This window comes from Argiope bruennichi, chromosome 9 (genome assembly GCF_947563725.1).
Source record: "Argiope bruennichi chromosome 9, qqArgBrue1.1, whole genome shotgun sequence".
NCBI classification, from domain to species: domain Eukaryota; kingdom Metazoa; phylum Arthropoda; class Arachnida; order Araneae; family Araneidae; genus Argiope; species Argiope bruennichi.
In genome coordinates this window covers 106218635-106231254 of record NC_079159.1, presented here as the reverse complement: position 1 = coordinate 106231254, position 12620 = coordinate 106218635, and the positions used below count along the sequence as shown (strand labels likewise).

Sequence of the window (12620 nt, the reverse complement as noted above, 5' to 3'; positions counted from 1 at the left end):
AAAATAATTATCCATGTCAGATCTGTTTTATTGTAATTATACATTTCTGAAATTTCGAAAACATTTTAGCACGATAAGTAATAATAAAATAGTTCAGAAAGTTTTGGTTTTCTCCTTAATATCGCAAAAAAAACAAAAAAAAAACACCCTTATTTGTATTTTGATATCGATAAAATCGTTTGCTGAAATTAATGATATAAAAACTTACAAAATGTTGTAAAATGTATAATTTTTCTAAATGTAAAATAGATGGTGCAAATAATCGTTTTTCGCTACGATATAATTTTCTGCATTCTCAGGCTATTAGAATTGTTTTTGTTCTTAGAATAGGTGATTTATCGTTTTTAAACGGCCAGCCAGTTTTAGAGTAGATATAATTAAATCGGGCTGCCAAATAGTCATTCGATGTCGCCCAGCAAAATGACTTCATTACTTGACATTTTCGCTCCGCAAAACATAATTAAGTGATGTTATAAATGATTTATTAATCATAGCGTACCATTTTACTTAAGAAGTAATTTAAGAACTGAATGGCTTTTTGTAAAGCAAATGAATTATTCTAATTACACTCGACTCATCATTAAAATCGAATTTATTAGAGTCGTTTAAATTTTATTCCCTGCACGTGAATAGGACACCTTTGTTTTCATCATTTAATTTTAGATGATTATAGGCATGGACAAAATTATGCATAAAGTGAATAACCCATTCCAATAAAAATGAAAATAATGAAGTTTGGAAATAATAAAGCAGAACATATTGAAATATCTGAGTCTGAAAATAAAAAGAATTCTGTAGCTTTTCATGTTTTCATATGAAAATCCGGTCTTGATCCTTTACAGATAATTTATATTTGTCCCAGTATATTTTTTCGTAAAGTTTTCGTTTTTCGTGAAATGAACTGTAATTTTGTTTATTATCCTTATAGCATGCTTTAAAACCTAAGAAAATTTGTGGTTATTGATATAAATTTTTAAATATTTTTCATCTATATCGAACATATGTAATTTTTCGTTTCTTGCATTCCTTTATTTATGAATGTCTTATTAAATTGTATATAAATATCTTATTAAAAAACTACTTTTATTTATTATATCATAATTTTTTTAAATTGCTTTTAGCGAATATTGAATCATATTTAAGTGAAGTCTATAACGAAATTCAATTCTATGAACTTTAACAAGCAGACATGTCAACTTAAAAATTTGGAGAATTTCCTATCTTAATAGACAATATGGATTCAATATTATTTAAAAATCAATCGAATGTTTATTAAGTATACTCGTATGCATCAAATTGTGAAATGAATAGTGAATATTTATATGAATAATCTCTGAAAAATTTGAATAAAACAGTCTTTAGTATGAAAGAATTTTCAAGATTTTCTCAGATATTCATACTTTTCAAATACTTCAAAAATAAAATAAAATTTCAGCAACAACTCACAAAATTCAATAAAAATGACAGATTAAGGCCAGTTGCTGTAGCAGCTGGCAAGAGCTCAGCTTGTGAGGGTCCGGTGGCATACAAGGGCATTGCAGGTTGGTCAAATACCATGGGTACCAATTACCAAGGGCCACAAAATTGTGGGAAAAAACTAGTTGAATTTAATAAAAAATATTTTCTGCTATTTTTTTATATTTTCATATACTGTTCATTCACATATTTCAAAAATCCTTAGCGCTTTTCTGCATGTGTCAGGATATGTTTATTTGGTCGAAATAGGGGTGAAGAAAAGATAAAAGGAAGAAATATTTACATTTAACAATAGGGTGAAATCAGATTATCGTGGACATGGGAGGCACAAAAACAGCGAATAAAATGTAACATTGTCGAAAAAAGTACAAATTCACAATAAAATCTTTTATAGCAATTTTTTTTTCTCGCTACAGTGGTCCTAAATCTTCCATTTAATCATAAATTTTGATAATTAAATGGAAAATGTATGTTCTTAAATTTGATAATAATAATAATATTTTATGTTAAACACTTTTTTTTTGTTATTGAATTTTTTATAACATTTTAATATTAGCAACAGGGGATAATATTGGCCACATTTAATGATATTACATAAAATATTTTTCTTTCCACTTCTGAAAGCTTTTTAGATACTTGAACTTGCTATATAAGCAATCAATTCCTAATTTTTATTTAAAATAAAATAGTACGGGCAGAAATGATTTGACACTCACATAAAATTGAAAGAAAAATTATCTAATGGAGCGGAAATCCAGGTCGAAGAATTCTGGAAATGCGCTCATCCCTTAGCGAGGTAGAATATTCGTCGAAAAGTGGTAGACTTGGGATTAAAGAACAGTAAAGTTACACTAAAACGAACAGTACTATTATCTCGATCATTTCTTAAATTCAAATGCAATGCATTCAAATGTTCCCTATGCAAACATCATTTCTGATGTAGATAAGCATGCCTTGAACGTTTGAAAACACAGTTTTGATTAATAATCAAAGACAAATATATCCATTATGTTAGCAAATTTGGCGAGTAAACTTTGGATTAACTAGACTTCCTGTCTTCTTCTTGCGTACAGCCGACCACCTCGCCACCACTGAACGTAGCAGTATCGACAGGATTTGTTGTGGCCGTCTGCTATCTTTAGCATTGTCCATCCTTGCATTGACCGATTTGTCAAACTGACATTCTCTTCGAGGTAATTGGCCACAAAGTGGTCAAATACTGTCCTTCTTCCTTATCTACGAACTCTCAAATAGTTGGTAAAAAACTGACAATTTTTGACAGCATGTCCTTCAGAGTTTTAAGATTACCTGGTACCATTAGTACTGTACTTAAGTCATTATTTATAATTTTCAGATTTTTTCTTAACTCTGAGATTTCAATACATTCCTTTAAATAGTGGTAAAAAGTACCGATTCCACCACAAATGCATTTATTTTCCTGCATTCTTCCAAATCTTTGGAAATATGCAGGAAATCTCCCATGTCCTGATATAATTTGAATTATCAGTGGATGGTATCTTCGTATTTTTATTTCTGGATTAGGAATAAAAATCGAAAGTTATTCTTCCGTTTTTGGACATATACCATCTGTCAAACCATTGTAGCTTTATTTCTTCTGGATTAACTAGACACAGAGCAAAATCGGATTTGATATAAATTAATTCGGAAGGTCACATTTATATTCACCAAATATTCTGTTCAATCAACATCAGCAGAAAAACCCATTGATTTTTGAAAACCCTAATAGGTAGTTTAAAATTGCTATAGCCTAAAGTAAATGAATAAAAAGAAAAGAAATTTCTTCATTAATAAAAGTTACTAGTATAGAAATTATATGCAAAAAGAAAAGAAAAGAAAACTTGTATGAGATGGAGGCGTGGATTGAGTTTCAATTGGATATTTTTTAAAGGCTGGAATCACAGAGAAGGAGAGAGCCCTCCTTTTCTGTGGCTGGAATTAATTTATTTCGTAATAAATTCGAATTAGAACAATAAAAAAAGGACATAACATTATAACATCTTCATAACATTAGCATTGGCCTTGAAGACGAATTTTTCATTGGAATCAAGATCTATTTTATAAACTGATTCAGTTTGAGAAATTCTTGCAGCCAATAATATTTAATTACTGCCCAATTAAATGATAAATTACATTGAATAATTAATCAAACAACTCCTTTACAGTTACATAATCTCATAACATGTTCACTTATTTAAATGAAGTGCCAAATTCTTAGTTTTATTTTTTTAGGTGCAGTTTATTAATTCATTGTCTTCATTTAATTTCAAAGTAATTTTTTTATATTTTTAAATTCAGCTAATCTTTTATAAAAACAAACATTTTAATTAATATTTTATTCTTAAATTTTATATTTTCAATAATTGTGGCATTGGTTGCTATTTTTTTAAATTTAATTCAAAGAAATTGTTTAAAATCTTTTTTTTTTTTTTTTTGAAAACAACGCGTTTTATAAGTTCTTAAGAAAACTTATCTTTGTTAAATCAATTCAGAAAATAAAAAGTATTATAAATCGCTGATCAGTTTAAATTTTATTTCACCAACTACTGATTGAATAAAAAAAATCATGTTCATTATTTTGAAAAATAATTTCTTAAAATGAATTTTAACATTCTTCAACTTTGTGCAGAATCATTTTTTAAAATAAATTCAGAGTTGTAATTTATGTTTCATATAAAAAAAAATCTTAATTTTTCGGTTTACAGAATATATTTTTTTATTTAAGTTTTAATTTCTTACATTTAATCCATATATCTATTTTTAAAACTTGTAAAAAATCATTTCTGGAAATCAGCATTTTTTTTTAAATAATCGTTCATTTATTGGAATGAATCATTGAATTTTTATCAGATTTTTATAAATTATATATTTAATTTACTTGTATCAAATAAATGAACAACATAAATAAATAACCACAGATTTTTTTTTAATTTCAAAATAAGAAACGTTACCATTTCTTTATGAAATGTATAGATAATAATATTTATAGCTTAAGAAGTTATGAAAATCTTCTTAATAATTTATGCATATTTAATACACTGATGTGCAAAACTTTAACAACAATGTAAATTTTAAGCAGATAGCCATGAAATTGCAAAAAAGGGGTTATTGCGATCAGTACAATGAACACACACTTCAGTAGAAAGGTGATGTGTATGTAAATGTCACGAACAATACATCATAGGTGACGTGAGTGTGCGCAAAACGCGTACAGTCGGGGAGCGCAGCTCAAGACTACAAGGGAAGTAAGGAACGGAGGCGCAATTAAAGACATCCAAGTGACAAGTGCACGTGATTCTTTTCGTGAAATATGGCTAGAAGAAATCACCTGGACGACTTCACACGTGGAAGAATGATCAGAAAGCTGGAGAGGCGCAGTTTGAACAATATAGCTAAAGAGTTCAGAATCAACAAAGCTGTCGTTTCGCGTACTTGGAAAACCTTCCAAACCATAGGTATAGTTGTTAGAAAGGTTAGTGGTGGCCGCCCTAGGAAAACAACTGAAGTGGATGACCGATATATCGTCCTACAGGTGAAAAGAGACCGATACCAGTCAGCAAGTGCCATTCCTCAGCAACTGTGTACAGCAATAGGCGACAAGTGTTGCGATTTACTGTGGCCAGACGCCTTCACAAAGGTGGCCTATTCGCCTACCGTTCTAAATGCTGCATCCCTTTGAAAGTTGATCATCGGTGGTACCGTTTAGAATGGTGTAATGAGCACAAAAACTGGACATCTCATCAATGGAATCGTGTTCTCTTTGCGGATGAGAGCCGTTTCAGTGCTAAAAGTGATTCTCGATGCCAGTTGATTTAGAAAAAGGTCGGGGCACGATTCCATCACAGTAACATCATGGAAAGAAACAGCTAAGGTGGTCCTGGAGTTGTCGTCGAGGTGGCATTATGTTGAACGGGCGGACTGAGCTCCACATTTTCGATAGAGGTTCTGTAACTGGAGATCGCTATTGGAGGAGGTGATCTTTCACTATGTGCTTCTGTTTCGAGGTGCTATAGGACCAGACCTCGTTTTTATGGATAACAATGCACAGCCACACCTGGCTGCTGATGTTCAGCAGCTACTGGAAAGTGAAGATATCACTGGAATGAATTGGCAGCATTCTCTCCAGATTTATTCGGCAGCATTTAAATCCCATAGAACATGCGTGAGATGTTTTGGGGAGACGCATTGCGGCGCGATTACATTGGATTTTGATGCATTAGAAAAATGTAAAATCAGTATGCTTGAGTCACATTCTAATTTAAAACTTTTTTTAAATTAGAATGAGATCTCTGATCAAGTTTTTCATTACGTTTTTAAAAATCTTTAATCAGATCATCAAGAACATCTCGAATTGTAAAAAGTATCGTTAAAGAATAAAATATACTTCTGAATTGTATTAAAGAGGGAAATCTCACTCGTCAAAATATTACAATACTGACGGTATTGGAATCGTCGAAAAATCCGAACTAATAGCCTCGTTTTAGACCTTCCTGAGTTCGAAAAGCACATTTTTAAAAATGCCTATCTGTCCGTCTGTTTGTATGTGACAAAGATAACTCAAAAAGACTTTCAGCTGTACAAATATAATTTGGTACAGGTAAAATTTGTACAAATAAAATCTATTCACAAGAAGTTTGTCGGTCCGGTTATCTGAATGTTGTTGTTGTTTCTAATGGCACTTGCCATGGACATGCCCGCTGTTACGAGAACAGCGATTTTAAGCCGGTGAGGGAGCGTCTCTTGTTTTTTCAGTAGCGCCAACTAGGGCCAAGAGTACAACTTTACTACTCACGCATCACTCATTCGCTTGCACAACCCCTTTTTACAGGAGGGCACATTCACACATCTTACGGATAGAACAACTTAAGAACAACCATGCCCAAACCGAGACTCGAACCCAGGATGCCCAAATCACGGGGAAGACGCGCATACCCCTATGCAGGACGCCGAGTAACTGTATATACGTTAATACAATAACTACAACACAACTATACGATACACAAGATACACAATAATACGATACACAACTACACGATAACTACGATCAAGCTAGATGGATAAAATTCGGTGCACAGATTTTAATCTGTCGTTTAGATTCCGATCAAATGTTGAACTAAATCCAAAAAGGAATTTAGCGTCTGTCCGTCTGTGCTTTCAGAAGCATATAAACGCGATATCTCAAAAACACAATGGCTTAAATATATAAAATTTGGCATGTGTTTTTATGACTATAATTGCGGTTTTGCGTCATATTTTGGTTTCAATAAGTTAGAAAAAAATGCATCGAAAGCGTAATTCGATTTTCAGATATTATTAACCGCCAACCAAGAATTAATCGCCAAAAACCTCGCCGAGATAGATTCAATACAAATGCAAAATTTACGTCAAAGATTATTATTTTCTAACTATTGTACGCCACTGCTATGCAAGACTTTCTCTGCCTTACCCATGATCCACACTTATTTTCGGGGGGGGGTGGGGGTAACATCTTTTTTTAGAGAGTATGGGCGAAAATTTTGGCGAGACCTTTCGGCTAGTTTTTCATGAGAACGAAGTAACGGTATTGCGTGAGTTAAACCCATTCACTCTAACAATCTTGAGTTATCAGATGTATTTATTAAAAACTAATGAGCAGGTTGGTTGCTTGCAATGTACCCTGATATCTCCTTGCAAATGAAATACAATTTATATCGGGAGCTTGAAGCCAAAGTGGCTTAACTTTTGTTTACTGAATGACATGTCTGCATATTTGTTGCTTGTATAAAATATTAATTTTTGAATATAAAAGTCTTATAAACTGGATGTATATTTTTTAAACAGACAGCATAGAAGATGGCAATTGATAATACATTTTTAAAACCGTTTTTAATTGATATTTTTATTTTTCCAAATGGGAGAAAAAGGGATGACTTACACCATTGCAGAATCAACTCCATCTTGTAAGTCTTAAGCCAGCCTGTCAGAGGAGAGAACCTTAGTATGATGTTTTATGTTAAACCGTGCAGAACTTACTGCTCCCAGATCCATAGATAAGGATTACGTCGGAAGTGTTTTTCCATCTGGTTCTTTGAGTCAATGAATTTTTGAAGTGTTATTAAGGGATTATTGAAACATACGACACGGGTTAGTACAGAATGTAACTTATCATTTGTAAAGTACTTTATTTTTTTTTTCGCCTTTTTCTTTTATGCTCGGCTTAACTAACCGTTGAGAATGTTTATTGATGTTTTGACTCAAGTGAAGTCATTGACTCACACTAAAGGCTTAATACTGGAAGCTAATTTTCTGCATATCATTAATGGTGGTATCTAAGAGGTTGTTTTTCTTTTCTCTCGAGCATAAGTTATAATCGAGAATGATAATAACAGATATGACTTCCAGATGTCATTTGTTTTCAAATAACCGAATGAGCTAGATTATAGCCATTTCTATTTTGATGATACTATCGAATTTCAGCAAGTATCAAATTTTATCAACCGACATCGAAATGATGGATTTAAAATTGTCATAATCATTTTGATTTATTGATTGAATTTCAATCAAATTGTTGTTGAAATTATTCTAAAGAATATTTACAACTATAACTAATCAAGAATTGGCAACAATGTACTTTCCCAAAGTTTTGTGGCATGTATAATTATAAGTACCTATATTAGCCCGTTTATTTTTAATAGATTGATGCTATGAGATAATAAATAATTCAGAAAAACGATGGAAATTTTTTTAAATTGTAATGTTTTGTTCAAAATTTTCAATAATGTGCTTAAAATTTTGAAATTTTGTTCAAAATCTTAAAATTTTGATATTTTGTCCAAAATTTTAAAATTTTAGGGTTTAATGCTGAAGAAAACATCAATAATATATTATTTTAAAAAATAATATATAAAGGTTTTTGCTATTTCAACTAATGTTTTAAGAACATTGCGTGTCCATGTACTTAAAATCGTAAAGATTTACTATAATTCTTGTATTTTCGAGGACCTTCATTTTTAATTTTGCTTCAAGTATCAAAATGGTCAAATTATTTGTTGTCAAGGCCAAAAGTCATTCACTTGGCATTACTTAAAATATATGCAAATCTATTTTCCCAGTTATGCGACTAACTAAGCACGGTAACAATATTACAGACTCGTTACAGTATCAACGTCGCTCAGCAAAACTTTTCGCCTTAATGATTGTTTAGATTAATTTTTGATTCGCAGATTTAACATAGAAACTTTGACCTGTATTGCACTCTGTTAAAAGTATTAAGACCATTTTCAACCTATAGTAAAAATCTTAATAACTTCAAAATAGTCTAGTGCTTTTGACACAAAAACAGAAGTAATAAAAGGAATATAGATTTCTTTTATACCTTCAGAGTAAGCATTTGTTTTGAGTTTTGTTTATATGCCTATTTATTAACAATGCTGCTTTTTCTACCATTGGCAATATTCTAAAAATACTTTTACGTATCAATAGCCAATTTTAATAGATATTGTCACGGAACTTCCTCCACTAAGTAAACGGTTTCGATTACATTGGGTGTATAACATAACACAATCAGCAGGCCTTAGTAACAAACCACGATTTTATTAATCCGAAAACATGAATACACAGACAATAAATACACAGCCGAGACGCACACAAGCAATACATAGCATCACACTTAAAACAAACAGCAACCCACATGTTGTAATCGGTTGCTAAAAACAACCACAGCATACGAAGCAGCCGGATAGAATACAGCAGGAGGTGAGAATCTCTATAGCAATCTTCTACGGTCTTTCCAAACACCTGCAATTCTCAACTGTCTCCTCACTTTAGCTGTATCCAACTGCCGATTAACTACTACACGACTGGTACTGCATACCGATTAACTACTACAAGACTGGCTACTCCATACAGGACTCGATACTGCTTCTATAATAAATTCCAGGATTCGTGACACAGCTCAATTCACCATTCGCTTGAGCTCTACTCAACGCTTGCGTTTCACTGAACTGATCCAACTAATTCGCCGTTGACACGGTATGCGACTCTAAACCTTTCGACTTGGACTGTCGGCCTTTTATAGTTGCCGTAGCAGGACAGAGAAGGTTCTCGAACAATCAAGCATATCACAGCTCCTATTGGCTCTATCGCCAAATTCTTGAAGATTCTAGTATCATCTACTTGTCGCCAAATGATCGCTAAACTCTGGGCTTACTAATCCAACATCCGAAGAGCATCCAATACAGCTGATCGTAAAACGGTTTTTCCTACGATGGAACTAACCGTGCTAGGAAGCAACATTACAGATTCGTAACAATATATTTTTATTTTTTACATAGATAGATATTTATTTTATTTTTTACATATCAATAGATATTTTTTGGATTATATTTTATACTTTTAATTATTGTTTTCTTTTATTGAAGGTTATTTTTGCTTTCATTGTGAATGGATGATCACTTCCATTTAAATAAAAACTTTACTAAAAAATTAATGACCATTAATTAATAGCAATTCACATTTCTAAACTATATAACACTTAAAATTATTTTTTTAAGAAACTTCATATGCAGGACAAATACAAGCAGCAAAGTACAAATAATTTGAAATTTTGTAGCATTATAATTAATCCACTTAATCAACTGGTGGTATCTTCCCCCACAGATGTGAAATTCACCCTGGGCCTCAGTTCATCCTCCGTCGTTACCACATCCACCACAACGGACATTTCACTCTCACTCGCTTCCACTACAGGGATCCTTGGTGCACTTCGGCCACCTTCTCGGTGTCTGCCGTGGGGAATTTTGTGCCACCGCCAGAGAAAGCGACCTCTTCCACGGCCTCATGGGTGGTCCCAGGCGGCCTGGAGCTGGACTACACCATCCGGAAAGTGACCATCGTGCCCTTCACCACTGAAAGTGCCGAGTGGCTATCGCACAAAGTGAATGGGTCCTGTCCGGGATCGGTGGTGACTGACTGGAAACCCCTGAAAAAGTACAAGTTACTTAGTTATGATAGAAAAGGCATGAGGTAGGTGAGACAACAAATTTAAAAATAAATTTAAAACTAACAACTTTACATATTTGTCCGATAATGTAATAAGAAACTAAAGGGTGTCCTAAAATTAACGACGATTTAAATTTGCCACCATTCGTACAGTAAAGTGTTGGCAACCCTATTAAAAAAAGACCATTTGACAGCTGATATTTTAGGGTTTGTAAAAATAGAGAGTTATGCGATAGAACAATGGGTTTTCATTGATGAACAATATTTCAAAAATAATGAAAGTCTGATGGCCACAGTTCAAAAATTTGTGAACTGGTCCCCCGGACTGAATAACTTTTATTCCCCACTATTGGGTTACTCTTTTGGGGTTATTTGAAGTAAAAGGTCTGTACCAACAAGCACACATGCACGCATACATTGAAGGAGCAAATTCAAGGAGCATTGAAGGAGCATCAACGAAATTCAGACACATTTATGCAAAATGGTCAAGGAAAATTTCGACAAAAGAGACATGGAGGCCGTATTCTCTATGTTTTATTCCATACATAGCCCTATCCTCTGTATTTTACTTTTCAATCAAAATATAACAATTTAAAAAACTGTGTTTTTTATTTAATTCAAATATTGCCCTAATCACGTTGCTCTATCGTGTAACACTCCCTTTTTACCAACTCTAAATTATCAGCTGTCGAATGAGGTTTTTTTTAATTGGGTTGCCAACACTTAACTGCACGAATGGTGGCAAATTCAGATCTTGCATTTATTTTGGGACACCCTTTATATATTAAATTGACTCCGATAAAGTTTGATTACCTTTAATTAATTTAATTGAACAGAAAAAGAATATAAATTAGAAGAAGTAGTTTGACACAATTTTCATAGCAAAAATTTTTAATTCAAGATTTTTTTGGAAAAATGTCCTATTTTATATTTTGAAAAAGAAACTTGGATAATTAGCTTATTCCCTGTTTTTATACTTTATAAACTAAGCGTTTTTAAACTATTTTGTATTGACAAATCTGAGCATGCATAACTAAAAATAAATCCAAAATCATCGATGCTCTATGCAACGGCGGTTAACCTTTGAGATCTCTCTTCTAAATATTCCCATTGTTAATGTATTTTGTGCTTTTTAATTGTATTATGTAGAGTTCCGAATGCTTTGGTTTTTTTCATTTCCTGGGGCGGTATTGTTTATGATACTACTTACTTCATTCAAATAACAGATAAAAATTATTGCATTTCATGATTACACAATAATTTATTTGATAGTGAAAATTGATGTCTGGGTGAAATGACTTGAAGACACATGTTGTCTTTTATGTGGTTAATTGGTAACATCAACAACAAAAAGCACATAATTACGCCATAGTGTAGTAAGCCTAGAGAACTACACATAAAATTTCTCGGGAGAGAGAAAGCCGAGATCACACTCCCCCTAGTACAGGAGTCAAGTTCGCTTCTATTAGAAAAGAAAAAATATACTAACATCAACAGTGAGACTACGTAATATTTACATGATTGGCAGCTAGCTCCGCCCAGGAAGACCACGTGGTTAACTGAATTCTTAACAACAAATGCAATATGACTATTGCGTAAAATGCCCTCTTCTTACGGTATTAGAATTTGTAGTGGGCTCTTATTTTTTTTTTTTCTTTCTTGAACAAAAATAAATAAAAACAAGCAATTTTTTATTTTATGTAAAAAATTTAACAAGAATTTTCTGTATGTTGTAATACAGAAAACATCATCAGGTAAGATTCTATGAAGAAGAGCGATATGAAAGCATCTTCCTAAGCAGACATGTCGAGTTCCCACACAAATAATTATCTCGATTAAATTTCACTTTTCGGATGATAGCCAAAACCTTTCAATGCCTAAAGACAAAGTACCCTATTTTCATTACTTTTTTTTAAAAGTATAAGGCTTCTCAGTTCATCATTTGTTGATCTAAGTAATGAGAGAGAATGAGGGTATAAAGAAGAAGCTAACATCCCTAGCGCTTTTGACTCGGTGGCAAAACATAATTTCCTTGTAAACTATTGTTACGAAATTTCCGGGTTCGTTTGGATAGTGGAAGTTACATGATGTGGAGAACGCTCAATCAGCAGACGGCAGTAGGAAAAGAAACAACGACGTTTATTTAC

The 12620-nt window shown here is 32.5% G+C and overlaps 1 protein-coding gene across 1 annotated transcript in view; it reads left to right on the top strand.

Annotated features, from left to right (window-relative positions):
* Window positions 1–12620, top strand: part of LOC129984686 (protein APCDD1-like) — a 61969-nt gene that overhangs the window by 31922 nt on the left and 17427 nt on the right. Inside the window, exon 3 of the mRNA XM_056094623.1 lies at window positions 10132–10497. Coding sequence (XP_055950598.1) covers window positions 10132–10497 — 366 coding nt within the window. The remainder of the gene's footprint in view (window positions 1–10131; window positions 10498–12620) is intronic.